Genomic DNA, 25,224 nt, shown 5'->3' with positions numbered 1-25,224 from the left:
TGGATTTATTGTTTCACTTCTATGAGAGAAAACACTCTTTATTAACACAATGATGGGTGTGGTGCGGTCAGCTGAGCGCACCATCCGCTCCGAGCTCCCTGACCTGCACTCAATCTACAGCAGACGGTGCTGGACCAAGGCCAGGAAGATGGTGAAGGACCTCAGCCATCCCAACAACAGACTGTTCTCTCTGCTGAGGTCAGGAAAGCGATTCCGCTCCCTGAAGACCAACACAGAGAGACTGAGGAGGAGCTTCTTCCCGCAGGCGATACGGTCTCTCAATCACACCACCACACAGTACTGACCCACACATATGGTTCTTACACACACACTGGACTTTCTGGACATTGTTTTCACTTCATCACTTAAATCACTTTAAGCATGTTTGCACTGCACAAGACATAATGTGGATCGCACAACACTGGTCACTATATTCTTCATTTCCAGTTAATACTTGTACAGCTGCTGTTATTGTGTATATATTTATTTAGATTTCTTCATACATTCTTATATAGTTCTATATTGTGTATTTTGTTGTACAGTTATTTTATTTTCAACTTTAATTTATATATTTTATCTTATTCTCCCAGTTAAATTTACCCTTCATTCTAATTTGTGTTGTACAGTTATTTCATTTTTAACCTTAATTTATATTTTATTCCTTCCTAGTTAAATTTACCCTTTTTAATTTTTCATATTTATTTCCTATCTTATTCATAGCCTTTTCCTTTTTTGTTTTCTTTAGGTCACGAGCAGTTGTCCAAGCATTTCACTACATATCGTACTGTGTATGACTGTGTACGTGACAAATAAAATTTGAATTTGAATTTGATTTGATTCACATCCACACATCTTTTTTTTTTTCCAAATTAGATGTTGGATGACTGTTGGTCAGGTTTTTTTTATATAGCTCCAAATCACACAAAGCGTTGCCTCAGGGTAGACCCTGCAGTATTTGGGAAAATCTAATACATAGTTTAGAGACTAATTAAGGATCAAACCCTATGTTGGGATAGGTGCACTCGCCCAATTTATGTATATTTTACTTTTGTGACTGTTGACTTTAAGGCAGCAGAAATTTATTTTTATTCAATTCTAAGTATGCCTCTATTTTTATCTGAGTCACTGAGCTACAGCGTCGGCACACCATCTCACTGTGGTGTCCTGAGTTGGATCTTCATGCTAAAAGGTTTGGGAGTTAAGGTGATCCCGTAGACCGGACTGAAGTCTGGTTCTCCTGCGTCCTCGGGCCAGATGAACTGATATCTCATCAGCAGAGTCACCATGATGAGGAAGAGCTCCATACGAGCCAGACCCTCTCCGAGACAAATCCGAGGACCTGAGACATTAAAAAAGGTCTCAGTACCATGTAGTTCACATATTTGACAACATATTACAACCCTGTCTCTGCTGCTGCTCCAAGTAAGATTTGTCTATGCTCTTGTACCTGCAGAGAAAGGCATGAAAGCCTCTGGTTTAACAAACTCTCCTTGGTCATTTAGGAAGTTTTCTGGGTTGAATTCATGAGGGAATTTCCACTGTCCGTCCTCGTTGAGTACTGAGGTCAGATTCTGGGTAATTACTGTACCCTGAAAAAACACCAAAACAATAAAAGACATTAAGAAAACTCTTCATTGCCTCTATTCCTAAAACCTATATAGCCGGTTGCCTCTTACCCTGGGAATGGAATATCCCATGAGCTCTGTGTCCCTGGTGGTGCAGTGGAAGACGCTGAGAGGAACAGTGTTGGCAACCCTCTGTACTTCATGAATCACTGCCTGGATTAAGACATGTTTTATGTAGCATAGAGCAAAAGACAAACAGTGCAGGCTCACTAGTACTAGCAGTTATCTAGTTTCTCTCTATAAAGAGATTGTAATGAATGAATGATTACAACAGCTATCCAAATCAATGGCTTCAATCAATGACAAAGCAAACTTTGTCCGAAGCCTCTCCCAGATGTTATAAGGTGAGAAGCATAAGGTCCATTGCAAAGCATTTGTCTCCGTCTTCATGTTTAATGTGAGTCTTCTTGTCTCTGTCTTTAGTATGTCTTCTATCCTTGAAAGTTGTGCATTGTCAACACTAGGGGTGCAACAATACATGTGTTTGTATTGAACTGTTGGATACAGTGCTTTCGGTTCGGTACGCATATGTATCGAACAATACAAAATTTTTCATTTATTTTATCAACTTTTCTTCTGATGATGCTGTCTGTGTTGAGAGTTCAGTGGATCTGCGTTTGACTACTCCGCCTAGGCTGCATTGTCGAGCACAGATCCACTAAGCACCGCCCATATGCATTCACTCAAGCTAGCGAGACAGAAGTTAAGCTCGTTGCAACATGGCAACTGCCTCAACGCTACCCGAAATTGAACCTCCCGCACCATCGTTCAGATCTGGCGTTTGGAACTATTTTGGTTTTCATGTGAAGCATGACCCTGATGGTAAACACGTCATGGACAAAAGTACAACAGTATGTTGGATTGTGTCACGCAATGCTCAATTCCATCGGTGGGAACACAACGAATATGACTGCACATTTATGTCGACATCACCCTAGTGCAAAGACAAGTGGAAGCAGACAAAAACAACAACAAGCACACATGCTACAAACTCTACCCGAGTCATTTAGACAGCCGTTAGCACATGGTTATAAGAGGGCAAAAGAAATAGACAGGGCAATTGCAACTTTTATTGCTGTCAATGACAGCGTGCAGCAAACAATCAGACAGCATTCAAGATGTGGCTTCAGTCTCGCAACGATGGTGACTATCAACACTACAGGGCCCTTCAATCGGCCACGAAGAAGGCAATAGTAGCGGCAAAGGCGTCACATTATAACAAACTCTACAAAGAACTGGACATGCCTGGGGGAGCGAACAAAATCTACCGCCTCGCCAGAAACCGCCATCGAGCAACGCAGGACATCGGCCAGGTCAAACACATCAAGGATGCCAACCATCAGATCCTCCATGACCTGCCCATCATTCTCAAACGTTGGAGCAAGTATTTCTCAATTACCGCCCAATTCGACTCCTGTGCCACACCATGAAGATTTTCGAGCTGATCATCAACGCCAGGCTGCAAGAAATCATCACAATAACGCCCAACCAGTGTGGCTTCGTCAAAGGATGCGGCACAATAGATGCCATCTATGAGGCCCGCCTGCTGTTGGAGAAGCACCGAGAGAAGAAGACCATCTATATGGTCTTCCTCGACCAGGAAAAGGCTTTCGACCGAGTCCCTCATGACCTGATCTGGCACTCTCTGCGATCACACAGGGTCCCCGAGGCCTACGTCAATTGGATCAAGCTCTTGTACAGAAATGTGACCAGCAGAGTCAGAAGCCCAGTAGGAACATCACCACCTTTCAACATCACTGTGGGCGTGCACCACGGCTCCGTGCTGTCCCCGCTTGTCTTCATCCTCTGCATGGACACTGCGACCGCTGACCTCCAAGCTCCCCACCCTTGGACACTCCTCAATGCTGATGATGTCTTCCTCGCAGCTGAATCTCGAATGGAGCTGCAACACCAAACATAGCAATGGAAGACACGCCTGATTGAGTACGGGCTGAGGTTGAAAAAAACTGAGTACTTAGAAGCCGGCCCCCAAACCGACAGCACCTGGCAAGAGTATCTCACTTCAAGTACCTCGGATCAATGATCAGCAACGATGGCGACATCCTGCCAGACGTACGAGCCAGGATTAATGCGGCCTGGATGAAGTGAAGCCAAGTCAATGGTGTCCTGTGCGACCGACGAATGCCTGACCGCCTCAAGTCGAAGATCTACAAGAGCGTTGTGCACCCTGTGGCCATTTACGGATCAGTGTTGGCCAGCCGCCGCAAAGCACGAACAGGCCCTTCACACAATGGAAATGCGGATGCTGCGATAGTGCCTGGGCCTGACACGATGGGACCACGTCACGAACATCGACATCAGAAAGCGGCTGGGCATCGCACCAATTACGGAGAAGATGCAAGGAGCGCGACTGCGATGGTACGGGCATGTGGTCAGAAGTGACAAAAAATTGGTGGCAAGAACAGCACTGCGACTCAGCCCCCAAGGCCGGCGACCAAGGGGCAGACCAAAAAGGCGATGGATGGACCGAATTAAAGACGACGTAAAGATTGGCGCCAACCTGAACGACGCCCTTGAGCGTGCTGAGTGGAGGCGGCTTTGCAGAAAAGCGGACCCCGTAGAGCGGAAATAACACTGGGAGGAAGAAGATTATTTTGTTGTTTCAGCAGCATTTAATTGAAAAACTGTACTTTTGAGGTAAAAGAAATATTTATAATTCTAATAAATTGCAAATGAAAAAAGGCATGAACATTTTTTTGTATCGAAAAAATATCAAACCATGACACCAAAGTGTCGAACCGAACCATCAATTTTGTGTATTGTCGCACGCCTAGTCGACACATAAATGCTTCTGTTTTTGTTTTGTTTTGTATCTGTAAGCAGACCATAGCAAAAAAATTTGTAACTTGTGTAAATATCTTTTACAAACACAAATCCTTTTTACACACTCACAAATTCTCCTCTATAGATGCGGAAACATAAAACTTTCAGATATTTGGGTTTACAAGGTTAAAAAATATTTATGACCAAAATTTGAGCCCACATAATCTAATAAACAATGAACCGTAACTGGGAAACCTAGAAGCTTATAACTAAATGAACTTAAACGCAAACCATCAACATAAATGAAAACTCAAAACGCTGGCTCGATCATGACAATACTACAGCGACATAACCAGTCGAAATGTTCAGTCTGCAATACCCTGCATTTGGGTCTTCTTGTCTTCATTGTAAAATATGAGTAAACATATGACCAGACATATGTTGTATGATTTGTACCTGCACGTAGGGCATATTGTGTCTATCTTCAAAACTGGCGCGGTCCTTCCCGTCTAACACTCGGTCTATCTCGTGCTGACATCGTTCTGTGGGAGATGTTGCATCATACAATGTGTTGTAAAGAAAGTCAAAAACAAATGTTACATAACAAACAACAGTTAATGATATTTAAAGAGAAAATGAAAATTAGCAATGTGGTAAATGCCACGAGTGAATGATGAACTAAACATAGGATTAGTCAAGTTTTTAATAATGGGTGCTTTTCATTTGCTGTAATTCTGCATTGTTTTTCGACACCCTAACTCATCATCGTACTTGTAGCGTCTAGCAAACAGAACCTGGCAGATGATGTTGGAGGCTGCATTATGAAACATAACCTTAGGGCTCATTGTTTTACCTGTAGGAGACATAATGAAACAAGACAGCACTGTACGAGAGTACAAATCAATATTCTGAAACCAACAGCACTGTGCAAAACTGTTGCGTGAACCCATCGATGAACATACCAACGTTCTTTTCCAGGGTACTGATGATGTGTTTGATCTCGTCATGAATTCTCTCCCCCATTGAATTCTTTCCCAGACCAAAGTTCCTCAAAGTCATCAAAGCAAAGCGACGCTGTTCCCTCCACTTAGAGCCATAATCTGCCATAATGACTCCTACAACAGGTTGAGCAACATAAAGAAGAAAGAACTCAAAAATGTTCCCTGTTCCAAAGCTCTCCAACCTCTTGGCCTAAAACGTAAGTGAACAATTGATCCTCACAGTGTAGTTTAAAGTCAGTAAAACATCAGCAACATCAACTTTCCCAGGTAGGAAACATAAACCACTGTGAGTCTGTTTCGCTTGTTTTGATGCACGCGAAAGTCACGACAGGGGCACTGGAGAAGCAGCAACAAAACACCCACCAAAACGTACATTTGACTCTGAGTCGCACTTAGAATTTCTGATAAAGAAGATTTTACTATTATTCCATTATACCTCATATAACATATGATGTAAATTCTACCTTTCCCATCACTGAGCTCATTAATGAACAAGCCTTGAGGTCGTCCAGCAAAATCAGCAGCCTTGGTCACCATAGCCTCCTTCATGGCCTTTACACCATTGATGACTACAGCTGGTTTACAACCGATGAAAATACTGTAGACATCTCCATAAGACTTCCTCAGCTGGGAGGAAACAAAATGACATGTTTGAAATCCATGCGTCACACCCTCAGATGAATATTACATTTTGAAGGGGCTTTAAACATATTTACCGACCAGAGGAATTAACATTTTATATGGTCTAAAGCAGCTATGAAAAAAATTGAATTAAATGTAATTTATGTCCTTAATATTTTTCTACTATGACCTGAAAATAGGACCCTGTGTACGCATCCTGCTAGACACAGCTTGTGGCATATTAGTAAAGCTATATTGACAAATTATACTCAATAAAATAATTGTTTTTTTGAAGCATATACTGCTCTTTTATTATTTTATATAAAGAAACATAAAGATGGGGCGACCGTGGCTCAGGGGGTTGGGAAGCGTCTCTGTAACCTGAAGGTCGCCGGTTCGATCCGCGGGCTCTCTGTCCTGGTCGTTGTGTCCTTGGGCAAGACACTTTACCCTACTGGTGTTGGCCAGAGGGGCTGATGGTGCAATATGGCAGCCTCGCTTCTGTCAGTCTGCCCCAGGGCAGCTGTGGCTACAACCGTAGCTTGCCTGCACCAGTGTGTGAATGCGAGAGTGAATGAATAGTGGCATTGTAAAGCGATTTGGGTGCCTTGAAAAGCGCTATATAAATCCAATCCATTATTATTATTATTATAATTATAACCCCCTTCACACATACAGAAAAACTCTGTTGGCAAATACTGACTTATCAAGAAGGTAAGGTCCAATCTGTATTGGCTGGGTAAATGCCAACTGTGCAGAGAGTCAGTTTTATACCAACAACATATTAGGCAATCACAGTAAAAAGGTAAGATCAGTACTGTTAACCCTTTAAGACCTACCATAGAACCAAGTCCGCCAGAGCTTATATTATATGTTTACATGCTGTGGAGCCATTTTTGGGAGCATTTCAAGTTGCTATACATCAATACAACCATTATAGCCCAGATTTTAATAATATGTCTGCATTAGGTGCATAGTAATTACATAAATTGCAAAAAAGTGCAATAAACTACAAAAAAAATTGAAAATCGTTTTTGCTTTTTAACATATATTTCTAGTTAGAGAAATTTAAGAGGCTTATCCCAAACAAGTTGCACAAGATAGTTTCCCACCACAGGAAATTTATTTTGATTGTCTTCATAGTTTTATTTTTGAAATACACCAATTTTTATACACTGCAGGAAAAACGAAAATAAATATTATACAACAAATTTGCAAAAAAGCCGCACATGCATCAAAATAAACTATTTCCAGCAGTGCAATATGAGTCCTCAGCATCCCAGAAACGACACAGAAAGTCATAAAGTCAAACATAACTTTTAAAAACACAAGTGTAGGCTCATGAGGCCCTGATGGTAAAAAAAACAAACTACATTTCCGCGAAAATGACGTCACTTCCGGTTTCGAGCAGGTAATGGCAGACATGCAAAAGTTCGCGCTGACGTCTATTCCAATGTAGGAAGTGTTATGAACAGCTGATTGGATGGCAAAGCGTGTTTCTGGAATATTATGTTTTTGTTGCTGCAAGTGCTTTTTATGCAATTTTTGCAAAGCTATATGTGGAAGGAAACTGACCGAGGACAAGCTGATGGCATAAGATGTACGGGGAGTGCAGAATTATTAGGCAAATGAGTATTTTGTCCACATCATCCTCTTCATGCATGTTGTCTTACTCCAAGCTGTATAGGCTCGAAAGCCTACTACCAATTAAGCATATTAGGTGATGTGCATCTCTGTAATGAGAAGGGGTGTGGTCTAATGACATCAACACCCTATATCAGGTGTGCATAATTATTAGGCAACGTCCTTTCCTTTGGCAAAACGGGTCAAAAGAAGGACTTGACAGGCTCAGAAAAGTCAAAAACAGTGAGATATCTTGCAGAGGGATGCAGCAGTCTCAAAATTGCAAAGCTTCTGAAGCGTGATCATCGAACAATCAAGCGTTTCATTCAAAATAGTCAACAGGGTCGCAAGAAGCGTGTGGAAAAACCAAGGAGCAAAATAACTGCCCATGAACTGAGAAAAGTCAAGCGTGCAGCTGCCAAGATGCCACTTGCCACCAGTTTGGCCATATTTCAGAGCTGCAACATCACTGGAGTGCCCAAAAGCACAAGGTGTGCAATACTCAGAGACATGGCCAAGGTAAGAAAGGCTGAAAGACGACCACCACTGAACAAGACACACAAGCTGAAACGTCAAGACTGGGCCAAGAACTATCTCAAGACTGGTTTTTCTAAGGTTTTATGGACTGATGAAATGAGAGTGAGTCTTGATGGGCCAGATGGATGGGCCCGTGGCTGGATTGGTAAAGGGCAGAGAGCTCCAGTCCCACTCAGACGCCAGCAAGGTGGAGGTGGAGTACTGGTTTGGGCTGGTATCATCAAAGATGAGCTTGTGGGGCCTTTTCGGGTTGAGGATGGAGTCAAGATCAACTCCCAGTCCTACTGCCAGTTTCTGGAAGACACCTTCTTCAAGCAGTGGTACAGGAAGAAGTCTGCATCCTTCAAGAAAAACATGATTTTCATGCAGGACAATGCTCCATCACACGCGTCCAAGTACTCCACAGCGTGGCTGGCAAGAAAGGGTATAAAAGAAGAAAAACTAATGACATGGCCTCCTTGTTCACCTGATCTGAACCCCATTGAGAACCTGTGGTCCATCATCAAATGTGAGATTTACAAGGAGGGAAAACAGTACACCTCTCTGAACAGTGTCTGGGAGGCTGTGGTTGCTGCTGCACGCAATGTTGATGCGTGTTGTTTTATCATTACTTAAAATGATAAAACAACACAATTCAACAAACAGCATTTTTATTACCTTCTCAAAATCTTTCAAGGGGTTCTCTAGGCTCAGGTGAAAAATGCTGCCCAGTAGGGGCACGTTAAGAGGTCCTGGTGGAAAGTTCTTGGGCCTCCAGGATTTGAGATGAAGGATGGCGATCCAAATGAAGAGCCATAGCAGCACAAGTGAAGCAAACATGTTGAGACAGATAGGAATGCACTGAAAAAAAGAGTAGTGTACATGGTTAGCCTCTTTTAAAGGGGTAGTTCAGTCGTTGGCCCTCCCTTTTCTGTTTGTGTACTTTCAAATAAAATGATGTGCACGGTTTCCATATGGAAAAGATATATACAGTGGGGCAAAAAAGTATTTAGTCAGCCACCGATTGTGCAAGTTCCCCCACCTAAAATGATGACAGAGGTCAGTAATTTGCACCAGAGGTACACTTCAACTGTGAGAGACAGAATGTGAAAAAAAAATCCATGAATCCACATGGTAGGATTTGTAAAGAATTTATTCGTAAATCAGGGTGGAAAATAAGTATTTGGTCAATAACAAAAATACAACTCAATACTTTGTAACATAACCTTTGTTGGCAATAACAGAGGTCAAACGTTTACTATAGGTCTTTAGCAGGTTTGCACACACAGTAGCTGGTATTTTGGCCCATTCCTCCATGCAGATCTTCTCGAGAGCAGTGATGTTTTGGGGCTGTCGCCGAGCAACACGGACTTTCAACTCCCGCCACAGATTTTCTATGGGGTTGAGGTCTGGAGACTGGCTAGGCCACTCCAGGACTTTCAAATGCTTCTTACGGAGCCACTCCTTTGTTGCCCGGGCGGTGTGTTTTGGATCATTGTCATGTTGGAAGACCCAGCCTCGTTTCATCTTCAAAGTTCTCACTGATGGAAGGAGGTTTTGGCTCAAAATCTCACGATACATGGCCCCATTCATTCTGTCCTTAACACGGATCAGTCGTCCTGTCCCCTTGGCAGAAAAACAGCCCCATAGCATGATGTTTCCACCCCCATGCTTCACAGTAGGTATGGTGTTCTTGGGATGCAACTCAGTATTCTTCTTCCTCCAAACACGACGAGTTGAGTTTATACCAAAAAGTTCTACTTTGGTTTCATCTGACCACATGACATTCTCCCAATCCTCTGCTGTATCATCCATGTGCTCTCTGGCAAACTTCAGACGGGCCTGGACATGCACTGGCTTCAGCAGCGGAACACGTCTGGCACTGCGGGATTTGATTCCCTGCCGTTGTAGTGTGTTACTGATGGTGACCTTTGTTACTTTGGTCCCAGCTCTCTGCAGGTCATTCACCAGCTCCCCCCGTGTGGTTCTGGGATCTTTGCTCACCGTTCTCATGATCATTTTGACCCCACGGGATGAGATCTTGCGTGGAGCCCCAGATCGAGGGGGATTATCAGTGGTCTTGTATGTCTTCCATTTTCTGATGATTGCTCCCACAGTTGATTTTTTCACACCAAGCTGCTTGCCTATTGTAGATTCACTCTTCCCAGTCTGGTGCAGGTCTACAATACTTTTCCTGGTGTCCTTCAAAAGCTCTTTGGTCTTGGCCATGGCGGAGTTTGGAGTCTGACTGTTTGAGGCTGTGGACAGGTGTCTTTTATACAGATGATGAGTTCAAACAGGTGCCATTCATACAGGTAACGAGTGGGGGACAGAAAAGCGTCTTACAGAAGACGTTACAGGTCTGTGAGAGCCAGAGATTTTCCTTGTTTGAGGTGACCAAATACTTATTTTCCACCCTGATTTACGAATAAATTCTTTACAAATCCTACCATGTGGATTCATGGATTTTTTTTCACATTCTGTCTCTCACAGTTGAAGTGTACCTCTGGTGCAAATTACTGACCTCTGTCATCATTTTAGGTGGGGGAACTTGCACAATCGGTGGCTGACTAAATACTTTTTTGCCCCACTGTACATAGAAATCTTATAAATTTTCTGTCTTGTGTGAAACTTGTATGAAAAGCATACAAGAGTGAAAACAGATATAAGATCCCTAGAAAAATTATATAAATGAAACTTGTGTCATGGTCCTGGGTCGTGCGACCCAGTGTTTTGTGTTTAGTCTATTTTGATGTTTATTGTTTGTTTAGGTTCATTAAGTTATTCCAGCTCATTTGTAATTATATCACCCTTGTATTAAGCCTCCCTTGCCCTTCATGTGTTTATGTCTGTGTGTCTTGTGTTGTCAAGTTCATGCTGTCGCTTCTGTCATCTTCCCCTGTACTCCGTCTCCCTGGTTCGTGCGTCTACCTGTCATGAGTCATGTCTGCATGGTTATGTTTAGTTCATGTCATGTCTAATCTCCATGTTTCCTGTTTTACTTTGAAAGTCTGTATTCAATGTCAGTGTATTTAGTTTCACCTCTCCTGTCCTGTCGTTAGGTTCATGTGTGTCAGCTGTGCTCCCATGTGTGGCCACTTCCCCTGATCATCCCTCATGTGTATTTAGTCTCGGTGTTTCATGCAGTCTGTGTCGCGTCGTCTGTGTTCCCACCCCATAGCCTTACCATAGTTTGTTCCCAGTTTAGGTTTCTGTTTAGTTACTGCTCTTGTGCTGCCCTCATTCTTGTTTCTTTTGTGTTCATCAGCCACAATTAAAGGCTCGCTTTTGTTTAAGTTCACTCCCGTATCCTCACTTGTGTCTGCACCTGAGTCCTCCTCACACTCTCCACACGGTCTGCCACTGCGAGCCGTGACAACTTGTATGTTTTGGATACTTATTAAAACAATATATGAAAGTGGCCACTTTCATGAGTAAATCATATGAGCCTTATATGATTCACTATATGAAGTAGGCCACATCTTATGCAAGTCTTTTCCATATGGGTGTCTAGTAAGTAGCAGATCCTCAAACTCATTTTTGAAGACCCATTGGAATTCATTCACAAACTATGTGAACTGTTAGAATGATTAAGTAAAGCTGTTTTTTAAATTATTTTTATATACACATTTCAGCTCATTATAATGGATTGCATTTATATAGCGCTTTACAATGTCACTATTCAGTCACTCTCACATTCACACACTGGTGGAGGCAGCTACAGGTGTAGCCACAGCTGCCCTGGGGCAGACTGACAGAAGCGAGGCTGCCATATCGCGCCATCGGCCCCTCTGGCCAACACCAGCAGGCAAGTAGGGTAAAGTGTCTTGCCCAAGGACACAACGACCAGGACAGAGAGCCCAGGGATCGAACCGGCGCTTCCCAACCCCCTGAGCCACGGTCGCCCCCATTAGCTTGCTGCCGTGTTTTTGAGGGTCGGGATCCTCATTCAGCGCTTCGACTGAATTGAAATATTGAGACTGACGTAGAGCACAGAGCGTCTTCTTGCAGCATGCTTACACATCACACTGGTTGACAGTCAGGATGATATTTTCTGGGAAAAGGAAGTCCGAACAGAATGTCCAGATCTTAGATAATAAATAGAATCAGTAGGATGATATTAATTCATCAAGGCTAGGCAGGGAGGTGTTTTCTTTTCTGGCTCTGTCATTCCAGGAAAAGGAGGAGATCCGAGGTTGAACGTGGATGGAGAGAAGACAATAGGGAGACAGCAGGCCATTGTCGAGATGAAATATTATTTTACTGTCACTATTCATAATCCTTATTATTACTGTTGCATCATTTATGATTTATCATTGTTATCATTTTATTGACACATTTATTGAAACTGGTGAGGTTATATTAAAGTCTGTATTTCAGGTGTTAGCATAAGCACATAATAATCTTTCATTGCAGGTGCAACTGTAATCATGTTATACACATATTGCATACTTAAAGGGTTGAAGCTCGGTTAAGTTAATTAATGGTTTGAAGCTACGGGCCAGCTATGTCTGGCCGATCAATGGAGCAAAGTTCAGCTATTGAAAGGTTGCCTACATGTTTACAGTATAATTTACTACATATTGCCTGTGTGAATTCAGCAGGCTGCACTGGAGTTTGCCTGGTCACAGATGATGTAGAGGGGGGGGGGTCGTGCACTTAGAGTAACGACACAGACACATAGCCTGTCTGGGTAAACTGACTGCAAGTGTTGTTTAAGTCTGGACAAGCAGAATAACAGGATGCATCTGGAGGAACTGAAAGAGGAACTGTTCTGTTTTAGTGACGCGAGGTACTGGTCATCATAAGTATAAATATTACACCCACCTATTGTAGGGGGAGATGGAGCTTGATGTTTTGCAGAGCCGATCTTCACCACATATATGTGTTTTAATAAAATAATTTGTGTTGATCCACTGTGGACTTTCAGTCGTATGTCTCTTCCTCAAAATTCGAACGCGACACCATGTTGCTTCCGGAAGAAGATAGTCATAATAAAATGTGTTATTCTTGAGGTATAAAACTGTACAGCCCGATTCAGAGTCATGTTTTCGTGTGAAGACAGACGACTGATTTCACAGAGAAGTCCAGCACTTGTAATTTTAACTGCCGAAGCAACTTAAATGTTTTTAAAAGACACATATTTCTTCTGTACTTCCTTCTAGAAAAACTGAACACAACAGAACCCAGAAATGCCTGCATTAACCATACTTACCAATATTTCATGCACAAAATTATGACTTGTTAGTATTTTCTTCTCTGAATTTGTTTGTTCTGTATTCACAAATTCAGAATTTCCACAGACTATGTATGCAAACATGCACAATACTACACAAAATCACCAAATAGCGAAAATACAAAATACAAAAAGTACTTACAAGTCAAATCAGATCAGAATTAGAACAAAATAACTAACCAAAAGACACAGCCCTTTAACCCTGGTTCATAGATTATTTAATCTGAGTTTTAAAGTGACTTCCTGTCATGAAACAGCTGTGTGACGCAGGCAGGTTAGGACCCAAGTGCAGAATCACAGGACCTAGAAACTCAAACAGCTTTATTGACAGAGTGCTGGAGATACAATACTAAGCTAATCTAAACTGGAATACAGGAACATAAACACAACATACAGAGAAACATGCAGGGAAAAACACACCCACGAGAGAGACAGCGATGCAGGACAGACATAAATACAGACAGGAGGGTAACGAGGGAAGTGGAGATGCACGGGGAACACAGCTGACACAAATGAACAAACACACCAAACACCAGTGTTGGATTTGTATTGTTGATTATCATTTATGCTTAGAAATATCTACTTATATATGCTTAGAGTTTTATAATTAGTTGTAGATTGATAGAGGTTTGATCCTTAGTAGTCTGCAGAGACGTTGTGTGCATTCCAGAGGGCTCTGGCATTCACACCCACACTCTGGGAGCGTGGGAGAGGTCGTACCTTCTCTTATCGTTTTATGGTAGGATAAACGTAGCTATGTCTGTTTTAGTCTAAGAGCCTTTTGTTTAGATGAACTGTTGGACTTCCAAACCAGCAGGGTTAGGGAAGTCGTTTATGGGGTCACACTCTGACCCCCCCACACACACACACACGCACACACTTACACAACGCACAGGCAAGGTACTCTTTGTTTGTATGTATACGTCGTATGTTAATGCACCTATGCATATTCATGTAACCTCAATAAAAGAGCAGTGTTACGGGGGAGCAGACAAGAGCAACTGGGGTCAAGCGAAGGAACGGCGTTTGTCCGGTTCTCTCCCGTGCACGAGAAACATGAAGAACTTTGCCCACTCGTGTCTTGCTTTGCTGTGTAATTAAATTGTCCTTAACGTTCCAGCGAATAGGTTTATGCTACAAACCTATCAACGAGGCTGTCAAAATAAAACAGGAAACAGTGAGAAGTGATGACAGGACGTGGAACACAAGGAGAGGAACACGGGAACAGAAAAGGGAAACAAGACAAGGACACTGAACATAGAGAGAGGGACACAGAGGACCGAGACACAAGGAGGACCTGGATGTAAAAGAAACTAACATGGAATAAACTCAGGATTACAAAATCCTGAGTTTATAAACCATGATTTAAAGAAAAATGACGTAGAAACACAAAAACTCAAAATGCTGGGTCAAAAGGACCGAGAACCATGACACTTCCATGCTGACTGTTATCAGACTAACTATCGTTGATGTGAACTACAAAGTTGTAAAGTTTAAGTTGATGGTTTCTCAGTGGATGTGGTAACCATTGGTTTGGTTTTTTTAAAGAGCATTCATTATTTAACTGGTTGTTTGTAGCCCTGATGTTGCTGGACACGTCCTTTATGTGGAAGAAAGTGATTCAGACAGAAGCAAGACAAAAATGAGTTTTGGAGACTCTGCTTCATGGATAATAGCAGTAGTCATTAAACGTTTCACAGCCATGCCCCCCCAAAGCTCCACAAATGTTTTGGGGCAAAAAATAAACAAAATCAAATAAAAATGACACTCAGCAAGAGCGTACGGGGATCTTTCATTTATTTTTTCCTACACAAATCGTACAGATAGGGCTGCTCGATTATGGCAAAAATGATAATCACGATTATTTTCACTGAAATTGAGATCTCGATTATTCGACGATATTTATTTAACCCTTTAAGACCTACTATAGAACCAAGTCCACCAGAGCTTTTTTTTTTTTTTTTACATGTTGTAGTGCCATTTGTGGGAGCATTTCAAGTTGCTATACATCAATACAACTGTTATAGCCCATATTTTACTAATATGTATGCATTAAGTCCATAGTAACTGCATTAATTGCAAAAAAGTGCAATAAACTACAAAAAAAATTGAAAATTGCTTTTGTTTTGTTTACATACATTTCTACTTGGAGAAATTTAAGAGGCTTATCCCTCAAAACTTTAAATACAAAAAGTTGCACAAACTAGTTTACAACAACAGGAAATTTATTTTGAGTGTCTTCATAGTTTTATTTTGGAGATACAGCAATTTTTATATACTGCAGGAAAAACAAAAAACAATCCTATGATGCAAATTTGCAAAGAAAACAGCATGTGCATCAAAATAAACTATTTCCAGCAGTGCAATTTGAGTTCCAAGCATCCCAGCAACTATTCAGAAAAGTCAAACATGACTTATAAAAACACCAGTAGAGGCTTTTAAGGCCTACAAGTAAAAAACTACAATTTCCGCGAAAATGACATCACTTCCGGTTTCGGCCAGGAAATGGCGGACATGCGACAGTTCGCGCTGACGTCTGTTTCACTGTGGAGAATGTTCTGAACAGCTGATCGGATCGGCAAAGCGTGTTTCTGGAATATTATGTTTTTGTACCTGCAAGCGCTTTTTATGCAATTTTTGCAAAGCTTTATGGGGAAGGAAACCGTGACCGAGGACAAGCTGATGGCATCAGATGTAAGTACAACTACTCCGGTTTCATATGCAAAACAAATTATTGCGCTAGCTTACACGGTTCAGGTTCTACAGGGATTTAAAAATAGTTACGCAAAACGGAGCGTGCTGCTCTGACCGGCTTTAAAGGGTTAACAATAACAATGTATTGAATAATGACTTTAAAAAATAATATAAAATAGTGTGCAACACCACTGAAGTTTTTTTTTTACCTCTTTTCAACCAACGGCAGTCACTCTCCTCTCCAAATAACTTCTGCTTAGCTTTCCGAGCTTCCCTCGGGTCCTCTTAATCAGCGGTCTCCAACCTTTTTTGCGCCACGGACGGTTTATGCCCGACAATATTTTCACGGACCGGCCTTTAAGGTGTCGCGGATAAATGAGGGAGGGGCTAATAATCGGCTCAGTCATTTTTAATGATCGTTGAAAGCCCAGATCGTAATCGAGATTAAAATTCGATTAATTGAGCAGCCCTACGTACAGATATACATATCCTGCATAAATTATTCTCATTCAACTTAGTTTTTCTCATTATTCCCCTTGTCATCAACGCTCATGTCCCACAGTGGCTCCATGTCCCACAGCTTGAGAACTGCTGTGCTGATGCACATCTCAGTGAAACCTGCCCAGCAGAACATGTTTCTAATCTTAAAAAGTCTTTTCTTAAACGTGAAAGAAGATTTTATAAAATAGGACATGTTCTACAAAGTCTCACTGTTTTTTCAGTAATCATAGGACATCAACCAACCAACAATGAATGAATAAAGGACAATAATTTTAATGAAAATAAAATTAGACTAAATTGACTAAAGACTAAGACTAAATTGTTTCTTTCTCCTTCTATGAAGCACATTGGCTCACTGTGGCATTCTGAGTTGAACCTTCATGTCATAAGGTTTGGGAGTCATGGTGATGCCGTAGACTGGAGTGAAGTCTGGTTCTCCTGCGTCCTCGGGCCAGATGAATTTAAACTTGTGCAGAAGAGTCACCATGATGAGGAAGAGCTCCATGCGAGCCAGACCCTCTCCGAGACACATCCGAGGACCTGAGACATTACAAGACACTTCAAAGTTATCAAAAACAAACAGATTTACCCAACATCCCTGGTACTGTGGGAACAGGGGCATGTCCATATGTGGATTCACAGTTTTCTTAGGTTTTTGGTCTACTAACTACGGCATATTTTACATGCTATAAAAGACAAAAAGGAAAAAAAGCCTTCATGTTTGACACAGTGACATCTGCTCTGATGCTTCTACCTATTAACTTTATTATGATACCAAGATATTTTACACCGAGTTTGTAATCATAGAAAAATAATCAATTAATTTTGGGCTTGCATATTTCAAGCAGGGTTTACAGGTTAATCGGCCCTGTCTGTGTCAGCCAGCGTGTTTGTGCTCATGTACCTGCAGAGAAAGGCATGAAGGCCTCTGGTTTAACAAACTCTCCTTTGTCATCGAGGAAGTTTTCAGGGTTGAATTCATGAGGGAATTTCCACTGTCCCTCCTCGCTGAGCACTGAGGTCAGATTCTCAATGATCACTGTATCCTGAGAAGAAAACAAATGCAAAGACAAGTCCATTAAGGACACTCTTGACTTTATTGTATCTAATGTTAAAAATGATTTAATCAGTCGTCCCTTACCTTGGGAATTGAATATCCCATCAGCTCTGTGTCTTTAGTGGTGCAGTGGAAGACACTGAGAGGAACAGTGTTGGCAACTCTCTGTATTTCATGAATCACAGCCTGGATGAAGAGATTATCTGTGCTTTATCTTTGTCTGAGCAGAGACCTTTTCTATTCAGAGGGAGGGCTCTCTTCACTGTTACTTAATATGGAACTGATCTGAACACAGTAAGAAATCCTGATAAAAAGCCATATCAGTCTAATTTTCCTCATTAAAACAAATAGTTACCTGTTGTTATTAATTAACCTGCAATCACGTGAAAACTACTTTGTCTGCACACACCAGTGTTCTGCAAGAACAACACCCAGTGGAGTTTGTCCAAGTACTCCATGTGTTTTTTATCACACAGCAGCATTACTAGATTTTATGCGTTACGTTAAAACATGTTGTTTGCATAAATAATGTTCCTTCTACTCCTTACAAATAACTATTCAAAGCATGGAAAAGGTTATGATGATACTCCTTTACCATGAAATGCTTCTTTTCTGGTCAGTAGATCAAGTCTACATCAAGTCAGACCAATTCCTTCAGTAAAAGCAGAGCTGCCATGGTTGGATGGATTTCCTGAATAATGCTGTTTATGTGCATCTTCTAATTCATTTTGTAGTTTTAAGATTTTGGATCTGTTGCCAAGACAACCAGACCATGAAAGGTTTTGAAGAAGCAAAAGATTCAGGATGACACCAATTTGACAACAATTTAATTCAGCTGAAATGCTGGAATTTGTGCTTACTGTCTCCATCTCATCCTATCTCTGGCATCCTCTTTTTGTCATGCCAACACTCTGCATGTCCTTCTTCAATATATCCATGAACCTTCTCTATGGTCTTCTTCTTTTCCTACCTGCCAGCTCAGTCTTTACTATACTTTGTCCAAATTATTCACAGAGGAGGGATGTACATGTGTACAGCAAACCATCTCAGCATTGCATCTCCAAAATGATCAACGTGAGCTGTCCTTCTGATATACTGACTTGTAATGTTTACCATCATAGTCACTCCAGAGCATACGTCTGCTCTGCAGGCTCTTTCCACATGTTCCCTACTCTCACTATAGATCACAATGTTATCTACAAACATTATAGTTCACAGAGACTCCTGCCTGATCTCATCTGTCATTGTAAACAAAAGGTCCAATACTGAAGTGATTCCAGCCCCAACTTGAACCAATTTTCAAATCCTGCTACATTACTGATCACTGTCTTGCTGTCCTCGTACATGTCCTACACTTTTCTAATATATTTTGTATCCACTCCTGACTTCCTCATCCAGTACCATAGTTTCTCTCTTGGCATCCTATCATATGATTTCCCTCAATCTATGAAGACCCAGTGCAACTCGTCTAAATAGAGGACAACTGTAAGTAGCAAGATCTCTAACATATACTGTTATGCCTTTTGGTCAAAGGTCAGTAGTTAGTGCATAGTCTGATTAAGTTACATAAGCAAAGTGATAAATAAGTTCAAAGTTAAGAAATATTCTAAGTAATTCATGCTAAAAACAGTTAAAATGTCTGGGTTCGAAATTTGCTCAGAGTGAGACATCGTTATCACAAGCGATCTTTGTATTGTATGTGCGGAAATGGGAGTGAGGGAGCGCTCTGATCATTTGCCTATCTTTGATGTATTTTTTCCGTTAATGCCGTGAAAAGTGCTTCGGCAGTATTAAAAGAGTGAACGAGTTCATGTACACGCTAAGAGTGCCCTACACGCTTGTACCTTGGGAAACGTTTGTCTTTGTGAGTATTAATATGTTCAGAGATGACTTTTATATGTGTTTAACTGGAGTGAACTGCGATGCTAATGTAACGCACGTGTTAAGCTAGGCTAATCAGTAAATTTGTCATTAAGATGTGTATTAGCTAGCAATTTATTTTCATTTTCTGTATGTTTCAGTTACAAATAAGAAATAGCAAGGAGAAGCCTTGAGAGAGGATAAGGCTTTAAAGGATCTTCATTAAAAGCAAGAAAAGCAAGCCTTGTGTGGAAGATCTCCTCTATTTTGTTCGCTAGCTGTCTAGCTTCACATGGTCACGTGTCGTGAGGGCAGCATATATACAGTACCTGAATGTTTTTTTCTGTGTAAGAGAGATAACATCACACATTAACATCCACATTTCACAATACTGCTTCCATCCATCCATCCATACATCCATCTTCTTCCACTTATCCGGGGCCGGGTCGCGGGGGCAGCAGCCCAAGCAGAGAAGCCCAACTTATTGCCGGCTATGAGGACCAGGCTCTTACAACGGTTGTATAAGGATCGAATGGCCCGTAGCAATGGGTCAGACACCCCACAGGACACCTGAGGGACACGGTCGAATGCCTTCTCCAAGTCCACAAAACACATATAGACCAGTTGGGCAAACTCCCGTGTGCCCTCAAGTATCCTCGACAGCTTACACAACATGATAACACTGTATTTTGTAAGTAATAATTTGGGGTTCAAAAGAAAGATGAAAATGCATAATGATTAAGCAGGTCTCCTTTTGGCCCCGCCTACATTTTTTATAAGCTGTGTTTCAATTTAGACTGTTATGTGAAGGCTACAGACAAGTCATAGAATTCAATGACAAATAACCATAATATGCATTATTTACATGTGCAGGTTTACCTTGGATGTGCGGGTAGTTCATAAGGTAAAGAAAACCAGTCAGTAGGGTGTTGGAGGTGGTGTCAGTCCCAGCAATATAAAGATCTATAGAGTACATAATGAGCTGGTCCTCTGAAAATGAAGACCTGTCATTGCCTCGCTACAAAAAAGGGGAACAATTATTGTAAGACAAATGTCTTAATCTGTTCCTGGAAATTAATTAAAAACTGTAAAATAAAAACAAAAACGTTTCTGTGAAGTATTTAGGCATTTCCTTTTAGAAAGTAGGATTAAATTAATTTGATTTTAAATATGCCTAATACATATGTAAAACAGAATATGAAAAACAGATCTGTTTCTTTTCACACTCACACCTTCTCCAGTTCCTCCAGATAGCAGTCAATAAAATCTCGTGGCTCTCCAGGAACTCTGGTCTTCTTGTGCTCATTGATTAAATCAATTATAATATTCCTACAAGTCTAAAGAGCAAACGACATTATTCACAGTTTGAAAGAATTTTACTTCTTCCTTCTGGTAAAGTGAAAATTAAAATTACCTCCACATTCTGAAAGGCCTTTTGGAAGGGCAGTGGCAGGTTACGAATTATAGGGAAAGAGTCATAGAGCTGAAAGGAAAGACAAGCTGGGTAATTTGCTTAAATATCATCAGAGGCGACCAATCCTGGTTTTCCTTTTTTGCTGGTTCTACTTATCAAATGACCACGCTAGCATGCTAAAGCTAGATGTGACAAAAACATCTGCATGTTAGTTTTGTTACAGGTGGAATTGTTGCAGTAAAATCTCCGCCTTAACGAAATTCCTGAGGAAACTTTGTTACCTCAGAAACATGCTTTTACTCACCATAGCCCACGGTCCATTGACCATCTTGGTATTCTCAGTGAAGCACTGAACAATCTGTTTGATTAATGCGTTGTCATACTCGTAGCGTCTAGCAGACAGAACCTGGCAGATGATGTTGGAGGCCGCATTGTGAAACATAACTCGAGGACTCATGGTTTTACCTGGTAATGTAACAGCACAGCATTGTAAAACAACACAAAAGAACATTATGGAAACAACGGCTCACCACAAAATTCAGTTATGTGGACCAACGCTTACCAACGCTCTCCTCCAGCGTGCTAACAAGATGTTTTATCTCTTCATGAATCCGGTCCTCCATCGAGTTCTTCCCCAGACCAAAGTTCCTCAAAGTCATCAGAGCAAAGCGACGATGTTCCCTCCAACTAGAGCCGTAATCTATCATAACGACCCCTACGACAAAATTAGAAACACAAAGAAGGGAAAGACGTAAAGATCATCAATGCTGACAATTTGTCATCATTGCTCTACTTTCTGGCTTATTTCATCTTTTATTTTTATTTTATTCAGTACAGCTCGATACACCAGCATCTCACTGGAGTTTCACTGCAGTCAGAAAAGACTTAGCATCTCTAGCATGCATGCTAAAATTCAATTATTGATTTAAGCGTGAACAGTAGTGCAATTCCAGGATAACTACGAGGATCTTAAAATAAGCAACAGGTCAACTGATAGAAGCTGCTCTGGGAATGTTAGACTCTGGTTAAACATGCAAACACGTGCAATAAAAACATTTCATTGCCTGAACATGTGAAGCAAGTCATTTTTTAACCAGCTTGTTTCAAAGAACATGAACCAAAGTGGTTTGAAAACTTAGATCATCTTAGAGTCTTCCTATAATTTAGATTCATATTTGCTGTTTAAAAAAAATGTGTTTGTAGTTTTTTGTATGATGGATGGAAGTTATTAGTAATAATGTAGCATGATGTATTTTTTTATTTTACATCAATTTATTTGCAATGTTTTGTGTCTGTTTTGCCACCATGATTATTTCCAAAGTAATGAGTCTTTTCTCTTATGAACGCACCAAATAACAGCACACTACAACCTCCAACATTAGAATCCAGAAAGAAATAGAAAGACTTTGTTTGGCTTTTTTTGTAACAGATGTTATGTTTTTTTGATAGATAACATCTGTTCTACCTTTCCTTTTGGTGAGCTCATTAATAAACAAGTCTTGGGGTCGTCCAGCAAAATCAGCAGCCTTAGTCACCATCGCCTCCTTTACGGCCTTCAGCCCATTGATGACTACAGCTGGTTTCTGGCCAATGTAAATACTGTAGACATCTCCATAAGACTTCCTCAGCTGGGAGGGAACAAAATGACATGGCAGTTTTTGAAATTTATGAACCAGATACTCAGGTGGACATTTCCCTCCAACACGGTTAAACATTTCTGTCCAGTAATTTCAGTTATTCTGTGGAGAGAAAAAAGCATCAAATGAACTAATCCTGAACATTTCATGGAGGGATACAGAGGAAGCCCACATATTTACAGTGGGACATGCTTACATTTGTGGATCTGTGCAAAGTTGGCAGCGTGAGATTTGTCTCAAGACTCCACGTGACGACGTGACTGATCAGATGATTCGTGCACGTGCATTGCAGGTTTTCTAAGCAAGTGAGAGTGAAGTAACGTGTAGTTTTAGAAATATGTGTATGCACAAACAGCTTTTTGAAGGAGAACGTTATCCAATTCCTGAAGCTGAAATTAATAAATTAAGTTATAAATCAGTTATTATACATCTGTATTTATTCAGGTCTGGGCATACACATTTGTAAAATAGTTTGACGTGGTGTAAAATTGCTTTGTATTTGTGTGTGGATAGAAGCACGCATTACACACTGCACACATTTATTAACTTTACGCTTGCAGAGCATGCCATATGCATTTGTTAAAGACACATTTCTCTCTGTAGTTTGATGACCTGCAGCGAAACAAAAAACGATATACAGCATAAGCAAACGTTAGCAGTGATGAGACCAAAGGACTTCAGTGTTTCATTTTGTAAGATGTTGATGTTGGTCAGTTTTAAAAACGGAGCACAGTGTGTCTGATTTGTAGAGATGCATGTGGTTCTTTTCTCATGTAGCACTGTCACATGACATTTCTTAAACGATAAGCTGAACATTGATCCATATACAGTGATGATTGCAGGGGGTTTAAACTATGCTAAACTATCTTGTAATCACATAAGGAGCTCACTATAGTGTAAGAACTTTGGATTTTAAAGGTGTTTCCTTTTACAGCCACAAGCATTGGTATTGTCTTTAACAGCACAGTCAGGAAAAGCACACTAATGTTTTAGTAGCTAAACATTTAGACCCATTTAGTACTAATAATAGTAAATCCATCAATAGGATAAAAAAAATATTATAAAACATTATGGACATTTTTATTTTATTGAATGTTTTTTCTTACCTTCTCAAAGTCCTTTAAGGGGTTCTCCAAACTCAACTGCAAAGTGTTCCCCACCAGGGGAAGGCCTGGGGGGCCTGGTGGGAAGTTCTTCGGCCTCTTGGATTTGAGTTGAAGAATAAGAAATAAAAGGCAGAGGCATAGCAGTGCAATTGAAACAAACATGGTGAGACGATTTGGACTGCACTATGAAAAAGTGTTAGTTATTACTGATCTCTGGCTCTCTTCCATAGCATTGACTTGAAATGAGAGGAGTAGCTGGCAGACCCACATTTAAATATGTAGCTCAGCTGGCCCTCTTCTACCTACACACCTTGAGATTTGTGTGAAGGGTGAAACACAGCGTGTTTCACCCTTCACACAGAGCACATTGCTCCACCACCTTTAGCGTAATGTGACAGGCTACTGTACAGCGGTATCAGATTTCCTTAGATATCGCATAGTGTCAGGCATTTTTCTGTGTTTCATTTTCTTCCATTGTTAATAAAACACATTTGAATACGAGGATCCTCATTTCTATGTGAAGAAGAACGTGGAAGTAAACTGGGTAAACTGACTAATCTACAAGAATTTGCTGTGACTTGTAAAGATCTGAAAGAAAAGAGTGAAGGAGTCAGAATTTCCAGGTAAAAACTGAGCTGAACATGCTCAAACAGCAGGAAACCCTCACATAAGATCATAAACTAAATAAACTTTAATATTAAGATACAAAGAGACAAAGCGTAAACAAGATTTAGATAAAAAGACCTGCTTCTGTATTTTATAAATGTGTAACATACGTGTGGTTCTTATGTAGCACTGGCAGCAATGATTGCACAGCTGTGATATGGAAAAACTAAAATCATAAAATGAAAATGTATCCATGTACAACGATAACTCTAATGGCTGTAAAATATCAGTCGGCTATTTTCAAACTCTTCTTTGAGAAAAAGAATGAAAAAAGAAAACACTCCATTTGTGTGAGTTGAAAGGCCTGTTGGATCATTGAACTGTACAGGTGCTGAACTCTATACAGACAGCACATTACGTAATCAGCTAAGTAGCAAAGGGCCAGCTGCTGCTGAGCAACCAACCTTGTTTTATTGCAAGGATTTTGTAAGGTAGATGAGTCAGAGCAATGGTAAAAGTTACTGTTGCTTTGCAACAAAATCTTCACCTAGCTGCTCTTGCTAATGCTGCTAGCATTATGGAAACATTAAGGCTAGCAGAGTTACTGAAGTCCATTACATCAAGACTAAAAGAATCTTGTTAATGTTTGCAAGTGCTGCACTGCAGGGAGGACTTTATCGTGAAAGCGTGGCTATAAAAGTCTAAGAATACAAAACATGCAGTTGGATCAAGTTGAGGATGTGCATTTCTTAAATAAGGGTTGTATAGGAATTTCTTTTACTTATGTATTAATCACATTATTTTATTGTATGATACCTTGGTGCCACTGGATTCTAACAAGTCTCACACTCATACATTAAGACAAATGGTGGGGGTGTAGTAAGGAAGTTGGGGGAAGCAGACCACTCCACAGGAAGTCTTTTGTCTCTTTGAGGACTCTGGG

General features: G+C 40.8%; 3 protein-coding genes across 3 annotated transcripts; all 3 read right to left on the bottom strand.

Moving 5' to 3' along the window:
* LOC308392368 (cytochrome P450 2J6-like) lies at nucleotides 1-23,837 on the bottom strand (the record flags this gene model as incomplete). The annotated part of the gene is made up of 11 exons (XM_080875358.1): nucleotides 1-1,339; nucleotides 1,448-1,589; nucleotides 1,677-1,778; nucleotides 4,866-4,951; nucleotides 20,398-20,536; nucleotides 20,751-20,855; nucleotides 20,933-21,001; nucleotides 21,237-21,397; nucleotides 21,495-21,647; nucleotides 22,398-22,560; nucleotides 23,676-23,837. The coding sequence occupies 11 exons, from the start codon at nucleotides 23,835-23,837 to the stop codon at nucleotides 1,152-1,154; spliced, it is 1,470 nt and encodes a 489-aa protein (XP_080731484.1). The 3' UTR covers nucleotides 1-1,151.
* On the bottom strand, nucleotides 5,111-9,097 carry LOC308392370 (cytochrome P450 2D10-like). Its single transcript, XM_080875361.1, has 4 exons — nucleotides 8,849-9,097; nucleotides 5,875-6,037; nucleotides 5,372-5,524; nucleotides 5,111-5,262 (listed from the first exon to the last, which is right to left on the bottom strand). Exons 1-4 carry the CDS (start codon nucleotides 9,008-9,010, stop codon nucleotides 5,129-5,131), a joined length of 612 nt encoding a protein of 203 aa, XP_080731487.1. The 5' UTR covers nucleotides 9,011-9,097; the 3' UTR covers nucleotides 5,111-5,128.
* On the bottom strand, nucleotides 14,975-17,965 carry LOC308392372 (cytochrome P450 2D9-like). The gene is made up of 3 exons (XM_080875364.1): nucleotides 17,743-17,965; nucleotides 17,506-17,647; nucleotides 14,975-17,141 (listed from the first exon to the last, which is right to left on the bottom strand). Exons 1-3 carry the CDS (start codon nucleotides 17,761-17,763, stop codon nucleotides 16,954-16,956), a joined length of 351 nt encoding a protein of 116 aa, XP_080731490.1. The 5' UTR covers nucleotides 17,764-17,965; the 3' UTR covers nucleotides 14,975-16,953.
* Nucleotides 23,838-25,224: the final 1,387 nt, after the last annotated feature.

The sequence above is a fragment of the Rhamphochromis sp. 'chilingali' genome, assembly GCF_963969265.1.
Source record: "Rhamphochromis sp. 'chilingali' genome assembly, chromosome: 2".
NCBI classification, from domain to species: domain Eukaryota; kingdom Metazoa; phylum Chordata; class Actinopteri; order Cichliformes; family Cichlidae; genus Rhamphochromis; species Rhamphochromis sp. 'chilingali'.
Note: the sequence above shows the minus strand (reverse complement) of the source record. Positions and strands in the feature narration are given on the sequence as shown.

What these genes read in the sequence shown, in the direction of transcription:
- LOC308392370 (XM_080875361.1), bottom strand. Translation starts at nt 9,010, where the DNA reads ATGTTTGCTTCACTTGTGCTGCTATGGCTCTTCATTTGGATCGCCATC. An exon ending in CCTTGAAAGATTTTGAGAAG is followed by an intron (nt 6,038 to 8,848) that starts GTAATAAAAATG and finishes GTTTCCTCCCAG; the next exon opens with CTGAGGAAGTCTTATGGAGA. An exon ending in TACCCTGGAAAAGAACGTTG is followed by an intron (nt 5,263 to 5,371) that starts GTATGTTCATCG and finishes TGTCTCCTACAG; the next exon opens with GTAAAACAATGAGCCCTAAG.
- LOC308392372 (XM_080875364.1), bottom strand. Translation starts at nt 17,763, where the DNA reads ATGGGATATTCAATTCCCAAG. An exon ending in TGGGATATTCAATTCCCAAG is followed by an intron (nt 17,648 to 17,742) that starts GTAAGGGACGAC and finishes TTTTCTTCTCAG; the next exon opens with GATACAGTGATCATTGAGAA. An exon ending in CTTCATGCCTTTCTCTGCAG is followed by an intron (nt 17,142 to 17,505) that starts GTACATGAGCAC and finishes GTAATGTCTCAG; the next exon opens with GTCCTCGGATGTGTCTCGGA.